The sequence below is a fragment of the Pseudoliparis swirei genome, chromosome 7 (genome assembly GCF_029220125.1).
Source record: "Pseudoliparis swirei isolate HS2019 ecotype Mariana Trench chromosome 7, NWPU_hadal_v1, whole genome shotgun sequence".
In the NCBI taxonomy this organism is placed as follows: Eukaryota; Metazoa; Chordata; class Actinopteri; order Perciformes; family Liparidae; genus Pseudoliparis; species Pseudoliparis swirei.
Genome location: NC_079394.1, coordinates 23,986,112 through 24,007,391, shown reverse-complemented (window position 1 = coordinate 24,007,391; position 21,280 = coordinate 23,986,112). Strand labels below are relative to the sequence as shown.

General features: G+C 47.0%; 1 protein-coding gene across 1 annotated transcript; it reads left to right on the top strand.

Moving 5' to 3' along the window:
* Window positions 1-1,404: 1,404 nt before the first annotated feature.
* adamts12 (ADAM metallopeptidase with thrombospondin type 1 motif, 12) lies at window positions 1,405-19,589 on the top strand. The gene is given in 24 exon segments (XM_056418448.1): window positions 1,405-1,647; window positions 1,795-2,150; window positions 6,932-7,109; window positions 7,238-7,446; window positions 7,531-7,614; window positions 7,950-8,074; window positions 8,169-8,318; window positions 8,684-8,827; window positions 9,522-9,666; window positions 9,766-9,858; window positions 9,975-10,120; window positions 10,250-10,419; window positions 10,694-10,827; window positions 10,994-11,114; window positions 11,953-12,151; window positions 12,409-12,608; window positions 12,706-12,832; window positions 13,297-13,507; window positions 13,602-14,741; window positions 15,967-16,119; window positions 16,280-16,456; window positions 17,720-17,866; window positions 17,998-18,151; window positions 18,330-19,589. Coding segments are annotated over 24 exon segments (4,803 nt in total). The 5' UTR covers window positions 1,405-1,523; the 3' UTR covers window positions 18,446-19,589.
* The last annotated feature ends 1,691 nt before the right edge of the window (window positions 19,590-21,280 follow it).

The window sequence follows — 21,280 nt, the reverse complement described above, 5'->3', positions numbered from 1 at the left end:
CGACTGTCCATTCACCTATGGTCGACAAAACTCTTTCCAGAAGCGGAAATGAATTGTGGACCCCTGTCGGAACAATGTCATTAGGAATCATGAGATGTCCAAAAAATCAATCAAATGTGATGTGTGACAAGGGCGATGGGGAATCGGCGGCTGGATTACTACACACACGACAAAGCAGCTACATAAGCCACATTTTTTTTCATGGATGGCCACCAGAAACGTTTGTAGATAATTTTCCTGAACCCCCTCCTGGCGTCCTCTCAGGCCTTTTGTATCCCAGTTTTTTTTGTCCAGTTTGGGATGAAAATCGCCGCCTGTACCGACAGGGCGCGAAGCGTTCTTGTTTTGGGCTGGGGGTCCATAATGTGGTCAGTTGTTTCTGTTATTGAGCTCAGACACTTGGAAGTAGGACCCAATTGCACGACCGGAGACAGAAGATAAAGTATTGTAGTACTTTATTTTCGGAACAAAAGCGCTCACACGTAGTGAGGAAAAAAAAAACTCAAGAGCACAACAACATGACCTGACTGATCAAAAAAAAAGACCAGACAGACTGACAGGACTGGGAGACAGGGGAATTTAAGCACATGGTAACAAGACAGTCGTGCACAACAATTCTAATGCATCATGGGCAGAATTTGAGCGACACCGTATATAGGCTACAAATCATTGCTTAATATGTGTCTCAAATTAAAAATAAAGAATGCACCTATTGGCAGAGTTCTGTTGTATTCATGGATTGCAACAATACATTTGCAAGTATGCAAAAAAATAAATAATAATGTTGCAAATGCAAATATTTAAATTTGTTCCCCAAAACGATAAACAGACTCTGGAGCAGTACAGGGGAGAGGACATATCAGCTTGTGTACAGACCACAAATACATACATGTTGATGACTTTTAGTCTTCCGTTTGTGCAGATATTTCATCTTATCATGGCAGATACAGCTGTCATAGAGTTGATCATATTAGGAGGAACATAAGGCCTACAATTAGTGGACTTATAAACACCATCTGGTATTTTTGCAGTTTTACAGTTATATATTGTAGGCGGATCTATAATTCCTCTCAGTAACCATTAAGTTTTTCCCCACAACGTGTTTTTTCTCTGATGATTTGCCCGCTGCAGGATTTTGGTGCAAGTCTGGACAGACTGCTCCTCATTCAAATCCACCTTCCCCCCAGGCCCCCCCACACCCACACCCCCCAGCGCTCCTCCAGCAAAGGAGAAAAAAGAAGAAAAAAAGGCATAGCTACGCTGCAGCCCAGAAAACACTCCTCCGCCTCCTCATCCTCCTCCTCTCCTTCTCCTCGCCTCCCCTCCTCCGAAGCCCGCGGAGCTTTTCTCCCTCTTTTAAACCACGCTCACGCCGGCTCCCAGTCCCTCATCCTAGAGCGCGTTCACGTCATGTCATGACACGGTGCAGCGCACGGTCGAAGTGGTCGCCTCCTCCAACGCCGCCGGGAACCCCGATGCCCGGGTCTCTTTCTGCAGCGGTCTGAGTTTCGGTCGCGTGCAATATGCGATGTTCGCGCGAGCGCCCGGTTGTCTTTCTGCTGCACGTCGTCTTCTTCACGTTGGCCGCCGCCGGCCGCGGAGAGCTCTCCGACTCCTTCGGACTCTTCTCCCTCTTTGCAGGACAAGGTCAGTGTCAGTGAGTGGTGCGGGCCCTCCAATGCGTGAATTGAGTGAAATGGACAGAAGTTCAAACTGCACGTGAATATCCGCGTGCATGTAAAAGTAAAAAAAAAGACTTTTTGTTGACCCCTTCCGTTGTGTCTCACTCTGCAGGTGGGCTGTCCCAGGCGGACGTGTCCACCGTCCACCCGGTGAAAGCCACCGCTGATGGGGAGTTCGTCTCCCACTCCCTGGCTCACCACTTTGGGCGAGCCAGGCGTGACCTCCGACCCCTCCGCCCGGAGGGACGTGTCTTCTACAAGGTCGACCACAGGGGCCGCTCTCTGATGTTCAACCTGACCTCCAACGAGCGGCTGCTCTCGAGCGACTACGTCCTGGAGAGGAGGAACGGCACCGCCGGCGGGTCTGAGCATCGCCGCCCCGGGGGAAGTGCTTCCTGCCACCTCCTCGGCACGGTGGAGGCCCCCGGCATGCGAGGAACCGCCGCCATCAGCACCTGCAAGGGCCTGGTAAGGATTCAAACGTCTCACGTGCATAGCAGGCCAATTTAAACCGCACATTCATCCTCTCATCCATGTGAAGCTTCGTAGGGTTTCCTTCCCCCTCTGTACTTTCATCCTCATTCATTCACGTCGCTGTCCGTTTCCTGCAGAGACTCTCTCTGCACCCCCCGGGGGGCTTCAGTAATATTTTGGCACTTTTCTTTTTTTTTCTCATAGTCTGGAACAATAAGGTTTGCCAGCTGGAGAAACAGGAAATAGGGCCATAACGTTTTTTTTTTGTTCAGAGAATTCCTTTTGTCTCTCTCTCTCTCCGTCTCTAAATGCGACAGAAATCCCCCAAAACGTCCAAATCTACAAAGGGGAGAAGACAGCCGGACCACAGGATGACCAGGACGCCGCTCAACGTACGCCGAGCTCTAGTCGCGAGAAGCGCCGCATGAACATTTCTGGAGGAAAAAGAAGTGTGAGTCATTTGAGAAGCTTTATTTTCACCAAAAATAAGAGCGGCTCAAAAGACGGCCCTCCGGCACACGTTTTCTGATCCAGGGAAGGGGGGGGGGGGCTGTTGCTGCAAAGGGAGGAACTCGGTGTGCGATGTGTCCGCTTTCCAGTCCTCCAGAACACGTCGGCGTTCGTGTCCTCGTTGTGTCACGGCAGGAATGCCTCTCCTTGCAGGGTCTTGCCTCCCTCTTATGTTTGCGTGGGTTGCCCGACACTCTTCCTGCCAGCTCTCGTAAACTACATTTGTTTGAAACGTGTCTCGCGTCACTCTGAATTCCAATTATCTACAACCTACCGCACTCGGAGGATGTTTTTATTCCCCCCCCACCCCCTCTTATTTTTTTCCCGCGATCCACAGAACTCTCCAGTGTGTCCCTTCTCTCCGACCCACCAGAAGAACCACAACGACACGTTCCGCTGATTTTATTTTTCCTGTTCTGTGGAAGATGGTTTACAGCAGCTAATACCACAGAGAGAGAGAGAGAGAGAGAGAGAGAGAGACAGACAGATGTGGGAGGAGAAATCTTGCCAGCTGCAGCTGCAGGTCATTGACCCTCAGATAGAGATGGACCGCTCCAAAATATAGATGCACGATAATGCTTTGTTTATGCAGACGGGAGTTACTCCCTGGAAGCAGCAGCAAAAGAACACAACAAGGACATCAACGATCATCGGTGTGCAAAAGTTAGGAGGGCAGATCCGTCAGATGGGATCCATCAGAGTCCAGATTATTTAATGAAAACGGCGTAGTTATCTTAATAATCAATGAATGTGTCTCATCTGTTTCTTTTTTAAAAATTCATTCGTCTCTAAAGTATCACCGTGGCGTCTCCAAATAACTTGTCCAAAACCCAAAGTATAAGGCAAAGAAGAGCAGCAAATCTTCTCTGAGAAGCTGTAAACTGCATTATTTGGGAGGAATTTTGCCTGAAAAATAATTGAAACGACGACTCTGTTGTTTTTGTTGTTGTCAATACACTGATAGATTTATCGATGAATCATTTCGGCTCTCGCTCCAGATAACCCTCCGATGTCCCGCCTCTCGTGCAGTTCACATGACGTCGGTGTCGCGGAAGCGACTACGGAGCAGGATGAAGAACTTTTAAAGGGCGTAAACGCCGCTCTGTGGTCCCTTCTGCCACTTCACGAGCGCCAGTTAAACTCCCACTTCTGGCGGAGAAAACAAAGTCACACTTGCTTTAGCAAATGCAGCCACATTTAATCGACAGACGATCTCATCTCTTCTCAAAGCCCTTCGCTCGTCGCTGTACATGTGAATCCGTGAGGACTGCAGTAATGGGATGGAGGTTGCTGTCAGCGTGCCTTTTTAAACAAAAAACAAAAACAGCTTTCGATTCAAGCGAAGCCGAGGCAGTAATCCCTGAGGGGCACGGCACAAAGAAAGCCTAATGCAAGTTCAGACCCATCATGTCGGCATTTAACTCGCTTAAATGCGTGTTTTTTCGTAGTATGCAAGCTCACAAAAGATAATGTCTTCTGACTTCTGAGGAGCAAAACAAGTTCACAGGCAGAACTTTCATGCAAAAAAAAAAAGAAAGAAAAAAAGAAGAAGCCTTGAGCATCGTGAAACGTGGAGTTATCACAAACCGGCTGTGGAAGGATATTTGTTGGGAGCACCATCCGCACCCACCTCTCCTTGTGTCCCGCTGATCTCTACCGAGGCCGCGGGGCTGCGTAACAGCAGCGACCTTTATTTCAGACCCAGTTGGCCGGCACTACAAAGCCCCACAGAAGCAGGAAACAGAAGCAAAGCAGTTCCACATGGCCGATGTATTTCAGAACAAAGACCTGTGTCATGGTACCCTTCCACCTGGCTCGGGCAAACACAGATGGAGCAGAGGTCTTAATAATAATAATATGGTTGCAGAATAGTAATCCCCTGTGTTTACCAGTCCTCTTCGGTTTTCCTTCAAGTTGTCTCTGAGGGTGGAGCGAAGACATCCCGCTGGACATGGACGTGGGGATTTGAGGGTTGCACGTATCCCCCGCTGTACAAGCGAAGCCGTGCCGCATTTGGTATGCAGATCATACGGATCCCGAGTGTTTGGATGGGCCTCTCTGTAGCATTCCTTCCCCGGTTGATACGCACCCCCACCAGCTGCTTTTCTCGCCTACCGGGACTCACTTGGACATTCTCACATACAGGAGACAGCATGATGACAGACCTTCCGCCCATATATGGATCACTGGTAACAAAAAAACGAATATGTTTGCGGTTAAATCATATTGACCCTGGCAGAGAAGAGCGAGCAGATGAGATACGGAGCAACGGTGAAACCAAGCCGAGCAATTTTCTTCACGGGTCCAGTGGGGAGCTTTCCCAGCAGGCCTGCATGCTTTGTGGATGAGTCCACGGCAACTCAGGGACCCCTGGCTGAATGCCGCAGTCGGAGTCAGTGGGAAACTCCTTGATTGCTTTGTTTATTAAGAGTTTTGACAAAACCATATATATATAAATTTATATTTACATATATATATATAAAATAACAAGCAGCGTTGGAGTACTCAAGTACACTATTTGGAGGTCTCTGCCTCATCTCATCATTGGCATGGTCATGATCTAAACCCATCAAAATCTCGGTCTCGTCTCTACATACTCTAGTCTAGACTTGGACGAGACCTATTAAAGTCTCTGTCTTGTCTCTACACACTCTGGTCTTGACTTGGCCGAGACCCATCAAAGTCTCGGTCTTGTCTCTACACACTCTGGTCTTAACTCATCAAAGTCTCAGTCTTGTCTCTACACACTCTGGTCTTGACTTGGTCTCAACCATAAAAGTCTTGGTCTTGTCTCTATACACTGTGGTCTTAACTTGGACGAGACTCATCAAAGTCTCGGTCTTATCTCTACACACTCTGGTCTTGACTCATCAAAGTCTCGGTCTCGTCTCTATATTCTCTGGTCTTGACTCATCAAAGTCTCGGTCTCGTCTCTATATTCTCTGGTCTTAACTTGGTCTAAATCCATCAATTTCTCGGTCTTGTCTTTATACACTATGGTCTTGACTCATCAACGTCTCGGTCTTGTCTTTATACACTCTGGTCTTGACTTGATCTTGACTCATCAAAGTCTCGGTCTTGTCTCTATTCACTGGTCTTGACGTGGTCTCAACCCATCAAAGTCTCGGTCTTGGTCTCGGTTTAGGTTGTCTTGACTACAACACAATAACAAGCCTGAACAGTTTGGTTGTATTCCAGATTGTAGACACTCCATCTTATTTGACAAGGTTCGCTTTTACGGGTGGAGTGATGTATTCCTTCCAAAGAGATTTGCACTTTCTGAACTCCCTGAATGGAGAAACATGATAGTCAGCTGAATGAATGCAGCTGAAACACAAGACACGTGTCAGGATGACCCAGAGAGCTGAAGAGTAAGTTACAGCAGTAAACACCCCGGGGAACCACAACTGCAAGCACCGCATGACCTGATTTTTCACATCTGCCTTCTGGCTCCATTTTTTTCATGCACATTCAAACATGCAAAATCCCTGCAAAGAAAAATACAGTCACAATTCTTTCAATCAGCTGTGATTATTCCACCTGTTTGGCATCTCTCTCATGCGGTCTTTTGCAAGTTGGTTTAAGTGTAGAGGGATGGGTTCATGCAGGAACAGTTTGGGCTCACTCTCACACACACACACACAAACACACAAATTCAAACTTGCAAACACTCATCTGGATATCATATGACACATTCCCATTGGGCTTGGTTTAAAAGAAAAAATCGAGTTTTTTGTTGGTTTGCGGGCCTCTGTGTGTTCCTGTGGGTGCGCCTGTGTGCGAGGGAGGGCGCTCTATCCAAGTACTCGTAAACCCCTGTGTGCATTTCGCCAGCAGGACTCGCCGGTCGGAGAGTGAACCGTCTGCACCAAGCCAGAACACGTACGGCATACTTCAGGAAAACGTCTTTGTCCTGCTGCTGCAGAAGCGGCAGACGGAGAATGTGCCTCGGGCATTGTGAGAGCGCACAACATAGGCTCAGATCTCTTGACTAATGATGGATTTCACCCAGATGGATATCACTAGGGTATTACCTTTTTTCTCCCACTACACCTTTTCTTTTTAAAGTTCTTTTTGAAGTCGCAGTGACTGAATTCCTAATAAGCGCAAGACATTTGCTGTTGTAAACGCTTTTACGCAAGTGAATGCTACTTCAGGCTCCATTAGGCACGATGTTGGGATGAGATGAGTCCTATTTCTAGTCTTTATTCACAATCCGTAGCTTAATCACGATAACTTGCTGCATGTTCATTTGTTTTCCTCAGAGAGGCTTCTTCTCACTGCCGGAGGGACAGTACTTTATCGAACCTGTCCAGAAGCCCCCTGGTGACCCCGCGGGCGCTGCAGAGCCCCACATCGTCTATCCACGGGTTCCAACGGGACGTGAGAGAAGCAAGCGCAGCGCCGAGTCCAAAGGGACACCCAGCCCCTGCGGAGTTCAAGGTGTGTGTGTCTGAAAGTGTGTGTGCGTGGAACTGCAGACGCCTGTGAGCCTTTTTGTCTTTTTTTTTCTCCGTCTGCCTCCTCGTGTCAAGCGAGGATAAGCCCAGAGTGATGTCTGTCCCCTCTAGATGCTCCGAGCGACTCCGTCCAGGTGGAGAAGGAGAGGGAGGAGTGGGAGAGGGAGCAGCAGAGGGGGGCGGACCGGGCCCAGACCCGCCGGCTGCGCTCGGTCAGCAGGGAGCGCTGGGTGGAGACCATGGCGGTGGTTGACGCCAAGCTCATCGAATATCACGGCAGCGATAACGTGGAGTCCTACATTTTCACCATCATGAACATGGTGAGGCGCCGGAATCCGATCCGAACTCTTCATATCTTGTGTTGATGAAATACTTATATTGGGGAATGATTTCGGTGTCGACAGGTGGCAGGGATCTTTCACGACGCCAGCATTGGGAACGCCGTCCACGTCATCTTGGTTCGCCTCATTCTACTCCAGGGAGACGAGGTAGTTGGTGTTGGGGATTTATTTTCTTTGATGACGCATTTGCTAAAGCTTACCATCGCTGGTGACTTCAAGGTCACGATCAACCAGATAACTTGACTGTGGTTCAAGCTCCATGCACACTGAGGCCCTATTGAACATTAGGTACTCACCTTGATTTACACCAGTCTCGCACGTATGGCCGACCAGCGTGACGGACAAAGTTTGGACTGGACGAGGAAGACAGCATTGTTTGTCCCCAATGAAATGTCCCACAGCGAACCTTATTTGCAGAGCTAGTTTAAATCCCCCTTTGAAGGAATGACTTCATGGTCTTCTAATCCGGCTCTCCGTTGCAGAAAGGGTTGAAGATCGTTCACCACGCGGACACCACGTTGACCAGTTTCTGCGCTTGGCAGAAGAACCTCAACCCCCAGAGCGACACGCACCCAGCTCACCACGACGTGGCCGTGTTGATCACGAGGCGAGTGACGCGCACGCATGCGCTCTTAGGTCAGCTTCTTCCGTAGATGAAGGAAAACGATGATGCACGTAATGAGCCTGCTCTTCCCCCCCAGGAAAGACATCTGTGCTGGGAGGGACCAGCCCTGTGAGACCCTGGGTCTGTCCCATCTGTCCGGGATGTGCCAACCGCACCGCAGCTGCAACATCAACGAGGACTCGGGATTGCCGGTCGCCTTCACCGTCGCTCATGAACTGGGCCACAGGTCCGTGTGTCTGTGTATGGACCGAATGATGAAATATTGCTCTCTTTTTTTTAAAGAGGAAGAAATGGCCATGGGACCAAAACTGTGGAGGAAAATACAGTTGCATCATTAAATCTCCCGGCGTTAGTGTCTTGTGACCAGACATCGATGTGATATGTGTGTGTAGGCTTTTCTTTTAAAAATAGTGGAAGTAAATGGACAGATTAGTTTGATTTGGATTATTTAGTTTTAGTCTAATCCCATTTTTTTTTTAACTAGAGCTTCAGTGTCCGAATCAGAAGATGTCAGTTTTTAAATCCATATCTGATGATGATAACTGTTGGTCATTATTACTAATGGTCATGTTGCTTGATGTTCCTGCGCAGCTTCGGGATCTATCACGATGGTCAGGGGAATGACTGCGAGCTGGAGGGGAGGCACCCGTTCATCATGTCCAGACAGCTGATGTACGACAGCTCGCCGCTCACCTGGTCCTCCTGCTCCAAAGAATACATCACTCGCTTCCTCGAGTAAGGCCACGTTTCATCCTTTTTACTCTGAAGCCACGAATCTTTGAAAAGAAAAGTTAGAAATCTGACTCAAATCGGTTTAAATGCATTTAAAACTAAATCTTTGTGGGGGGAGTAGTGGTCTGCAAAAGATTGAAGTGTGGAAATGGGTTTGAATCTTTTCCCTGGATGCAGACCTGGTGCGGATTTGAATGGAGGTGGTGTCCCAAAATAACTCGACGGGTGTGTTGGAGCAAACCGCGTGTGTAGCAAACCGTGACAGGGGTGCAAATGTGCCGAGCAAGCGCGATTCATTCGAAGCTCGACAAATCTCGTATCAAAGTGAAAAAGGCAAGAGGAGCCCAAAAGTAACATCAGAGAAGTTTCCTTAAATGTTTTCCTTAACCCTCATTATTTATTTTTGAAAACCTTGACAGAAATGAACTCAGAGGTCAGAGGTCAGAGTTCACTCCATCCCACCAAACTTTGTGACTCAGCATGTTCTGCTATTAGAACAGTCACTATTTCACTTAATACCGGGCTAGGAGATTGCAGTGCGGTATAAAAGCAAATTAGAAGCATGTTCATTGAAATGTCATGGCACTAAACTTTTCATATATATTCAAAGCAAACAAGTACCTCGAACCTTGTGCCTCCTTTCGCTCCTCGTCGTCCGTCTTTCAAAAAGGTCCCACGCTTTGTTCCTCTGTCCTAGTCGCGGCTGGGGTTTCTGTTTGGACGACCGCCCCTCCAAGAGGGACCTCACCACCCCGCTGGCTCGCCTCGGCATCCGCTACACCACGCACCACCAGTGCCAGCTCCAGTACGGCCCCAATGCCACATTCTGCCACGAGGTCGACGTGAGTGTCACGCTCCCACTGAAAATGTTTGAAATCCTATAAGAAAAGGGGTCCCGCTTTGCTCATTGCTTGCGGACAAATGCGTCTTTTCTCCATCAGAACATGTGCCAGATTCTTTGGTGTTCGGTGAACGGCACCTGTCGCTCCAAACTGGACTCGCCCATAGACGGCACCCGCTGCGGACCGGAGAAGGTGGGTGGTGCCCGAGTTGCTTTGTCTCGCTATGGGTCTGGATTCCGTCGAATGAGGTGGTTAAACGCTACTTAGGATGCGGGGCCCACCAGTATTAAATGTATCTCTCTCTACAGTGGTGTATCTCAGGAGAGTGTGTGATTGTGGGTAAACTCCCGGCGACTGTGAACGGAGGCTGGGGCCAGTGGAGCACCTGGTCTCACTGCTCCAGGACCTGTGGAACTGGGGTTCAGTCCGCAGAGCGGGAATGCAGCAACCCCAAGTAAGACAATCGACTCAAAATCCACAACTATTTAATTTCCACCACGATTAGAAGACATCCGGGGTGAAGTGATGGTGGATTCAAAGCGCCGCTGCTGTGCTCTCTCTCTCTCTCTCTCTCTTGCCGCAGACCGGAGTTCGGAGGCAAGTACTGCACGGGGGAGAGGAGGCGCTACCGGACCTGCAACACCAAACCCTGCCCGCAGATTACGCCGAGCTTCCGAGAGATGCTGTGCAGCGAGTTTGACACCGTGCCCTACAACAATGAGATCTACCAGTGGATCCCTGTGGCGAACCCAAGTGAGTGATCAAAGCCTCAGACATGCGATTGCGAATGTCACCCAGCAGGGGGCGGCATTTGCACTAGAAAAGCCCGCTCGAGGATTGCGGCTGCTCCCTCTGTCTGCTGTATCTCAGCAGGAGCGTGCAACAGGTCCTTGCGGTCATGTACTGCAAACATTCCCGCTGTTTTATATAATAACCCTTTTTATTCAACCGGGGCTTTCGAGCGGTTTGTTTGTCAGAAAAGATCCCATCAAAATATTCCCCTCCTCTTTTCCATCCTTACCTCCAGCGAGCCCCTGTGAGCTGCACTGCCGGCCAGTCGTAGAGTACTTTTCGGAGAGGATGCTGGACGCCGTGACGGACGGCACACCGTGCTTCATGAACAACGTGTCCAGAAACATCTGCGTCAACGGAGTGTGCAAGGTAGTGTGGCTGGGTAAGAGACTAAAAGAGAGAGGGGTGGGGGTGGCGGGGAGGAGGAGGGTATAGCGGAGCGAGATATAAGACCAGCTGCGGCCTGATGATCATGAGGAGGTTGTTTTTTGGGTTGCGTGTCCTTTATGGGTTTGCGCGTGTGGCGCGTCCGTAGGCCGTGGGCTGCGACTACGGCATCGACTCCAACGCCAAGGAGGACCGCTGCGGAGTCTGCCTGGGCGACGGCACGAGCTGCGAGACGGTCTACAAGTCGTTCGACGCCGAAGACGGCTTCGGTGAGTTCTAACGCAGCGCGGGGCTGCTCGAGCGCCTGGAAACCAATTGAATCACCCGGATGACGGCATTAATCCAATAATTAAAACCTCAAAACGGAACGCTGCCTTGTGAAAAGACACATCAATTCTAAATTCATGTCCACAGGCCGGCCTGGCAGTCATTTTCGGACAGTTCATTAGCGTTACGCCATTGTCTTGTTCCACTGTGTAGCTGTTCGTCCTGCTGTACTTGGCTGGTGTGTATTTGTGTGTGTGTCTGTCTGTCTGTGTTGTGTGTGTGTGTGTCTCTGTCTGTGTTGTGTGTGTGTGTGTCTGACATGCCTGATTTTACTGTGCTTGGGTAAAGTGTAACTCCAGTGCACAATCGGCACGCGGCAAAGACGTCCTTGCTCCTTTCCCGCTCTTCTTCTCTCCATCTGTGTGCGTTTGCCCCGCACAGCATCCTTTCCAGATAACCGGCCCAGATGTGTAGGACTTCAAAAGACTTGGAGTGAGGGCAACCCCCCAACCCCCCCCCCCCCAACATCCCCCTCCTCTGCACAAACACAGAAACACACACACCTTCCCACAAACATCATTAAACTCCAGAGGCCGACTCATAGCTGCTTTCGTTCCCCCAATCCACACACAATAAAAACCACAGACAGGGCAGTGCCCCCCACGCTGAATGCACACACACAGACACACACATGTCAGCCTCCCCCACACACCGAGCCCACCCTCCATTAAAGATCAGAGAGGAAACTGTCTGGTAGTCTGGGTGTAAGAGCGCGGCAGCAGCCATGGTGGGCCATCCATTACCTCGCCGTGACTCCGGCTCCCCTCTCCACTCTCCCAGGGTACGTGGACGTGGGTGTGATACCCGAGGGGGCGCGGGACATCCTGGTGAAGGAAGTGGTGGAGGCGGGTAACTTCCTGGCTCTGAGGAGCGTGACGTCGGAGGATTACTTCCTCAACGGCAAATTCATCATCCAGTGGGACTGAAAACACACCTTTTCACGACTATATCTGGATTAAAACACAGATGGAGAACCTCAGTGGGACCCAGATAGCACTTACTTATGGTCATGCTGCATGTTGAGGAAATGTGATTCCTGTATTCTTGTTGTGGCTGAAGGGAGTTGATGTTTTTATCTTTCACAGTTTTGAAATGCTTCAGTATTCTGAGATGTGTAGAAGTAATCAGTAATGTGGATATCAACCAATCAGGGATAGAGAAAAGGGACTTAAAGGAGAAAAAACAACCAATCAGAGCATTGACAATGTGATACAAAAATCAAATGTCGTTTCAAAGGAATCAAACTAAAGTCAAACATCCGCTGATGAAACGATTCTCTGCATAATCCTCCCAGTTGCTGATTCAGGAGAAGAACATGGGTATTAAGTACGAGTACTCCATCAAGAAGACCAAGGAGACAGGAAATGAGCTCATCGAGCCGCTTTACAGGTGGAGGCACGGGGCGTGGACGGACTGCAGCACCACCTGCGGCGTAGGTCGGTGTTGCGTTTCCCCGGCCCGTAAATTTGTGGTGGTTGACGGGTGTCGGGGGGCCATTTTAGTCACCAAAGACTGTCCTCCTGGCCCCTTTAGGTGAGCAGCACCAGCCTGTGCGGTGCTTTGAGGTGGACGTAGGGGTTGTGGACGAGTCTCTTTGTGATCCGGCCGGGCGTCCAGAAGACCGACACCGAAAATGCAAGAATATGAATTGTCCTGCAAGGTGAAAACATATTGTTCTGTGGTTTTAGCTCTATAACTATATTATTGGGCAGACACCAGGCTATCTAACGAGCTACTGGAGAATTTGACCCATGAAACCAATTATATTACATATTTTCATCTTCAGAGCAGGTTATAAAACCTCATGACCTTTTTGGTCACCACAATGTGTTCATAGTATTTATTAAAAGCTGTCAAGTTCCAACAGTTTATATCAAGGGCCTGGTCCGCATTATATTCCTTTCAGTTCTTCCACATTTGCTTATGTTTCGAGGAACATATCACAGTTTACAACTTTCGGCTCTTTTGGTCACATTTGTCGAAAATCGTGTGTTTTTCTTCTAACAAGGTATTAAAAAACACATTAACACCCACTTATGCATTGGCAATAAAAGTATTACACATAGTTCAAAGGATTACCATGTGGGTCTGTGAATGCCATCCAATCCCTTCCTCTCTGCCCAGGTGGTGGGTGGGCGGCTGGCAGCAGTGTGCAGTCACCTGTGGACCCGAAGGGGTTCGGAAACGAACGGTGCTCTGTGTCCGTACGATCTCTGGGGAGGAAAGGGTGCTTCACCCAGTCGAGTGCAAACATCTGCTCGAACCCAAACCCGTGGTGCCGTGCAACAGGGACGTGCCCTGTGGACAGGACTGGGCTGCTGGCGACTGGGAGGAGGTACGTCTTCCACTCATTTGGACTCTTTAGTTTTCTAGCTTTCTCGACCTTTTCTGAGTTAACGCATTCCCTCGTCTTCTTCCTTCCTTCGCAGTGCCCCGTCACATGCGGCGGGAGTGTTCGCTCACGCACGGTCACGTGTGCGCTGACGCCCAAGACGGCGTGCCGCGCGACGACCAAGCCTCGGTCCAGATCCCTGTGCGCTTTGCAGCGCTGCCCCAACTTAAGTCTTCGTAGACGCCCCGGGCCTGTTCCTAAATACCGGCGCTTCTACCCACCAAAGAGCCAGCCCACCAAGAATCCTGAAGCTACCTGGGCACCCACCGCGAGGGCCACCACAGCTGCACCGGCAACTGCGCCCGTTGCTGCCGTCGCCGTGTGGAGGAAAACCTCCACCGAAGGAACTTCGACCAACGCGTTCCTTTCAACAACCCCTACTATCCCTGAAATTGTAGATGCGGATGTTTATGAGGATGAAAGTGTCTTCCCATCTAATGTCACCTCTGTGCAAAAGGTCAGAAAAGCAAACGACGTGGAAAAGGAAAAAGTAGAGAGGGAGGAGGAAAGAGAGGAGGGAAGTACGCCTAATGTAATGATGTATACCCCCGGGTATGATTACGTCGTTGAGGAGAGGACAACAGAGGAGGAGACGGGCATTATTGACCTGGACGTCGTCAAGTCTACATTGCTCAAAAATCCTCTTGAATCAACCACGCCGACACCACAGATAGTCATCACTCCCACTTCGCAAACAAGTCTGCCGACCATGCACACGACCAAAGCGGCCGCCGGTGCCTACCCCACCCCGAGCACTAGTACTAAAACATGGGCGAGGACCACTCGCCGCTATCCATCCTCCAACCCCCACACCACCGCTCGCATCAATCCATACAGCCCGCGGACACACCGGGTACCCCTCACTACTCCCGTGTACCGCACAGTCATGTCAAAAGCTCCTCCTTCCACAACTGCGTGGAAGACGCTCACCACTGCGGCGTCACCCCAGTCTACGGTGACGATCGTTAAACTGAAGAAGCCCGCGGTGACGCCAAAGAAAAACGGCCCTGCCACTCGTGCCAAAAAGCCCTCTTCCTGGTCCAAAGGCGGCCGCTCCAATGGTCAAAGCCAGAGCCCGGAAAGTCCCATGAGCAGCTCCGTCGGTGGCCAAAGCAACCTGATGACCAGAAAGACAGTCAGCATGGATGTATTCTGGGTTGTGGGAAACTGGAGCGAGGTGGGTACAGACATTTCACCACCATTATCCTACTCTATGAAGAATCATTCCAGCGGACTCAATGCGGAAGTGCCGTAAACTTGCACGTGCCTTGCATTCTTTCTAATGACCAGCAGGGAGGGACTCCTCTGGTTTAAAAAATAAGTCAGATTGTACAGAAGTCTATGAGAAAATCCATCTACTTCTCAATTGATCAGGAAACATTGTAAATATGAGTTAATGGTCTCTCTGGTCAATCTCTAGTTTAAAGTCTTCTCCAATACTGCATGATCTTCATTTAGTAAATTATGATCCACTTGGAGTCAAATAGACCATAAAGCAGAGTAGGATTTACGCTGAGGCTACCTTGTGATTGACAGGTCACTAACACAGCGTTTTCTGGGGATTTTTTTCTTCATGTTTGCACTTTAACCCTTGCACAGTGTGTTTTCAGTTCATGAAAGGTAATTGTTACATTCTGGTCGACTGAAAATATCTTCAGCGGTTGTGGTTACGGTTGGTTACACGTAGCTCCACCCTCTCAATTAATATCTGGTTGCAAAAAAAACAAGATGGCTACGATCAAAAACCAAGATGGCGTTGGCCAAAATGCAGAGCTCGAGGCTTAAAAAAAACAAAGTCCACTAACCAATAAGTGATTAAGTATATAAAGTCTGTGGAGATAACTGCATTATTTGTAATCTATCACAGCTTGGTTCTTTCGTTGTTTAAGTTATTTTTGGGCTATAGCCTACAAATAAACTGAATTGAATTGAATTGAATTGAATTGAAAGTCGCTCGAGGGGATTTAAAACACTCTTCGTATGCTTCAACACATTTTCGTTATGCGGGTATTGAGCGTCAATTTAGAGTTGAATAAAAAAGTCTCTATGTTACTAGAAAACGCAGAAAACCAACAATGAGCGAAGCATTATAAGGGCAACTTATGGGCAACATTTGACAATTTCAAAGTCAGCTGTTTGGCATAAAGCAAGGAGGGTTTATAAAAGCCTTCCCCGCTTGCGACTGCATAAAACCGGCAGTTAAATGTTAATGACTCAACATGAAAAGGTATCTGCTTCTATCCGGCTAAAACATGTAAAACCTCAAGTACAGTTCTTTGAGAACTTCTGGTGGTTGTTTATGACATTCCAAAACTGATCCGGTTTACAAAATGATTGCCTCGCACGTCACTTTAAATCAGCGCACGCGTAAACCCAATCGGAAATCTCCTCTTCCTCCCCAGTGTTCGACCACATGTGGGATTGGAGCAAGATGGAGGACGGTAGTGTGCAGCTCGCCGGAGGACGGGGACTGTGCCAGCCTGAAGAGACCGGAGCCGGCACGCACGTGTCACCTGCAGCCCTGTGCCACCTGGCACAGTGGCAGCTGGAGCAAGGTGAGTAACGTTAGATATCCTCCTGTCACCGAATCCGACGGTCACACTCTAATACTTAGTTACAATTCGGTTTATCATCCGTTACTTTTCCATGTCAGTTCAGTTCTCACTCGCCGTGTATTCTTCGGAGCCATTTATCGCGGGGCAATGTCATCCACAGTGTCCGGATTCCTGCGCGGTGGCGGGCCGGAGGCACCGTGAGGTCCAGTGTGTCGATTCACAGAGTAAACGCCCCCTCAGACCTTTCCACTGCCAGGACGCGTCCAGCAGACCCCTCAGCACCTTGACCTGCCCCCACAAGCCCTGCGTGACCTGGAGTACATCACCCTGGGGACCAGTAAGAACGTTACACACGTCACATCTTAATATAGATTTATAAATATGTTGGTATAGCTCTAAAGAGTTATACATGTTTATGTAAATCTACTGCAACTCTGGAGATGGTTTCAGTTTTATTTGCTTCAGTTTTGAAAATCTTCACTGAAAAAAATCAGGTATCTTTGGTTGTCACTGTAATGAGCTCGCCGGTCACTTCATTCGGCTAGTACGCCCGTTGCGCGTCATTGTTGTCTTTCGCGAGTTGCTAGCTTGATGGCTGCGAGCGCTAACGACAGCCACGATCGTTGTTCATGTTCATTGTGATCATTTTGGGGGCTTTTTGTTTGTGCTGCTAGCTACTTTCGTTGTAAAAGAGTTGGCAAAGTTTCTTTTGGTTGTATAAATCTTTTTTATCTGGCGAATGCTTCACCATTCTCTCAAGTCTACCAACAATTAGCTTAAAGCTATCTGTTACCAATATTTTTTGTAATTTAAGGGAACTGACCCTCTAATGTTGAAAATTGATTACTGTTACTTATTATGTACACTACCGTTCAAAAGTTTGGGGTCATCCAGACAATTTCGTGTCTTCCATGAAAACTCACTTTTATTTATCAAATGAATTGAAAATTGAATAGAAAATATAGTCAAGACATTGACAAGGTTAGAAATAATGATTAATATTTGAAGTATTAATTTTGTTCTTCAAACTTCAAGCTCAAAGGAAGGCCAGTTGTATAGCTTATATCACCAGCATAACTGTTTTCAGCTGTGCTAACATAATTGCACAAGGGTTTTCTAATCAGATATTAGTCTTCTAAGGCGATTAGCAAACAATGTACCATTAGAACACTGGAGTGATAGTTGATGGAAATGGGCCTCTATACACCTATGGAGATATTTCATTAGAAGCCAGACGTTTCCACCTAGAATAGTCATTTACCACATTAACAATGTATAGTGTGTATTTTGGATTAATGTTATCTTTATTGAAAAAACAGTGCTTTTCTTTGAAAAATAAAGACATTTCTAAGTGACCCCAAACTTTTGAACGCTTTTTAATTATTAATTTGTTTACCTTTTGTAGAAAAAATAACATATTTGACTAATGTGAATGATTACTGGTCTGTTTACAAGTTATTGAAGATAAGATTTTTGTAAAGTTTTCAAGCAACTATTTCCACAACATTGAGGATATTCAGGACATACCCAGACCCACAAATCCCCATATTACACAGTTGTTCCAATTGGATACCTCTATTGAATCCTTGTTTTTCCTCAGTGCTCTGGCAGCTGTGGTGAAGGCGCCAGGGAGCGGCTGGTGTTCTGCCCCGAGCCCCATGGCTGCAGCGCCACCCTAAGGCCCAACAGCACAGAGGCGTGCAGTCTCAAGCCCTGCACTCACTGGACGACTGAGGACTGGGACGAGGTCAGTCACACAGGAGCGAGAGTACCTCGAGGCATCGAGGGCCTTCCTAAAATGTTATTTGCAATGAAAACAAACTGGGCTGACCGTTGTGGACTTAAGTTGCCATTCTGTTTTGCGTGTGATTTTTGCAGTGCTCTGTGAGTTGTGGTGGGGGTCAGCAGCAGCGTGAAGTCAACTGTGTGAGTGAGCAGGATTTCGCCGCGATGCCAAACAGCCTCTGCGAGAAGATCTCCAAACCAGAAACACTCAGGAAGTGCAACATGCAGGAATGCAAGACCAACACAGGTTTGAACATACGGCTCAATGTGTCCCGTCTGGTCTAGCAGGTTCACTACCAATACACAGAGGCAGTATGTGTTTTAATTGGACAGACCTCTTGGTTACAATCACTCTAAATTCACTAAATATCATGTGTAATGCAGTGTTTCATGGCATGTGACCTGTATGTGCTCTTCCTTCTCAGGTCCAATTTGCAGGAAGAACACCATGTCCTCTCGCTTCTGTGACAAGCTGAAGCTGCTGGGTCGCTGCTCTCTCAGGTCGGTCCAAAGACAGTGTTGTGTCACCTGTGGGTCATAGCCAGACGACACCTATATTACAATATGGACAGATCACAACCACAGTAATACGTACTCTTTCTGATGTAAAGCCAATCAAAGTACTACAAAAACCAAAGTGCTACAAGCAGCAGTACATGTGATATATATATATATATATACATACATACATATATATGTAAAAACATGGCTTGATGACCATTAGGCGCTAACAGTCTGCATGTCTATTCATCATCAGTATTTATCAAAAAACGAATATATATAATAAAGTAAAACATAGGTAATACTATGTTTTTGTTATGTTATTATTATCATTATAATCGTATTTAAACAAAATTGATTTAGGTTATTTGTAACATTTTCCAGTGAAGATTGTGCTAGGTTCCATAAAAACATATGAAATATGTTAAATAAATAAATAAAAAGTGAGCAAAATTACAGTCAAAACACTGATGATGAATAGTCGTTCAGACTGTTACAAATGTTAGCGCTTTAAAAGAAGAAGTGTGTATGTATATATATATATATATAAAACTAGCAAGTTCAAGGAAAGTGTGCAAAATGAATGGGATTTAACTTGTGCAAAGTACAATGATTTAATGGCAACTTAGTGAACTAAAACATAAAAGAAAGTCAAATACTAAGTACACAGTTTTGATAAATGAAGAGCACGAGGTCCAGTGTGCAGGTTCTCTATTTAGTAAAAAACCTACAGTACATATATCTCTGGTCCTTTTATATGTGTGGTTCTGGTGATTCAGTCAACTTACCAGTTATATTTGTATAAGTGAGCTGGTCAAAAAATAATGTAAATAAAGATTTTTTTTGAGACCTTTACTAAATTGTTAATAGTAATTTTTTTTTTTTTACGAATGTCGATAATTCAAATTCAAACCGTTTGCGGGAGCTGCACAGCTCTGTGGTGCGCCTCCGGTGTGAGAGTGACCAATCAAAAAGAGGTGTTGCAGGTCATCCCTCTCAGGTATTATTTTTGTAATAAAAAATAAAAAATGGCTACTGTGTTTTTTATCATGTTGTACAGGCATTACTAGTCACAGTGTACTCCACGTCTCCACCGACAAAATGTGACGATAAAAGACATTTTGCAACTGAACTGCTTTGTAACTGAGATATGAAATAAAAAATATAATTTGAGTAACTTTAAAGTGTTGGTATGATGCATTTTGGGAACTCTTGATTATTTCCATCCATCCATCCCAACATAAAAGGTTAATGTAATGTGCACAAGAACAGTAATAACCCTTCTTTGCATCGCTGCATCATGACCTTGTCCACAAGGTCATTCTGGCCTGAGAGCTCTGCACGTATGGGGTCAGATCAGTCTCAATAATTACAAATCCCCACACAAAGATTCACAAATGCGCACAGAACAATTCACAAATATATTCGATTTATAAATGAACGCAGAACGATTCACAAATAAATTGCAATGCACACGTCAATAAATTCCGATTTGTTTGTTTGTCGATCGCACTGCATTTGTTTGTGCATCGCTACACATTTGTTTGAGGGTTCCTGAGACTCGCCCTGCCGTGGCTCCATTCGCAAATGTGTTTTTTTCAACATAGGCCTATCTGTAGCCAATCAGATGTCGCTCCCGTGTGCATTTGTAAATCGAGTATATTTGGGCATTTGTGAATCTTTGTGTTTGGATTTGTGAGTCTCTCTGTGTGCATTTGCAATTATTGAGACTGATCTGACCCCATACGCATGCTGCTGGATGGGTGTAACACCAGAATCGGCAGCACCGGGCTCCGTTTCAGGGATCGGGTTTGGCCGGCCCCAGTCTGATGTCCCAGTCTCTCTCTCTTGTGCCAGATAACTTGACACGGACGGACGATGCCCTTGCTTATGCGCCCCGCTGCTATCATTCAAGCCACAGTCAGCAGTAATGGAAGGAGTAACACAATACCGGGTCAATGTGGAGCCTGATGTCCTTACAACTAGCACTGTGTGCGTGTGTGTGTTTGTTATCATGACAGAGCAAACACCATCCAGTCGTATTACCTAACCACATCTCTGTGTTGCACAATGGAACTAGAATGGGCACTCGGTAGAGCGCATACCTTCGCATATCACAAGATTGGGCATTGAATTATGAACATTTTGGCATTAGTTGCATGCCAATTGGACAAAATGTATCGTGCTATGGTAAAAAAAGAGTTTGACCTTTCCATGACCTTGACCTTTGACCCGATTGATCCCAAAATCTAATCAAATGGTCCCCGGATAATAACCAATCATCCCACCAAATTTCATGCGATTCAAGAACATTTTGACCTGTTCATGACCTTTGACCTTGACCTTTGACCCGATCGATCCCAAATTCTAGTCAACTGGTCCCCGGATAATAAACAATCATCCCACCAAATTTCATGCGATTCGGTTCAATACTTTTGAGTTCTGCGAAAGATTTTGACCTGTTCATGACCTTTGACCTTTGACCCGATCGATCCCAAAATCTAATCAACTGGTCCCCGGATAATAAACAATCATCCCACCAAATTTCATGCGATTCGGTTCAATACTTTTTGAGTTCTGCGAAAGATTTTGACCTGTTCATGACCTTTGACCTTTGACCCGATCGATCCCAAAATCTAATCAACTGGTCCCCGGATAATAAACAATCATCCCACCAAATTTCATGCGATTCGGTTCAATACTTTTTGAGATTTGCGAATAACACGCATACAAATAAATAAATAAATAAATACACGGCGATCAAAACATAACCTTCCGGCATTTTCAATGCGAAGGTAATGAAGTGATTGAAAAATAAAGACAGGAAATACATGAAAATATCCGATCCTGGCGTCACAGGCTTTCGGCCTTCTTC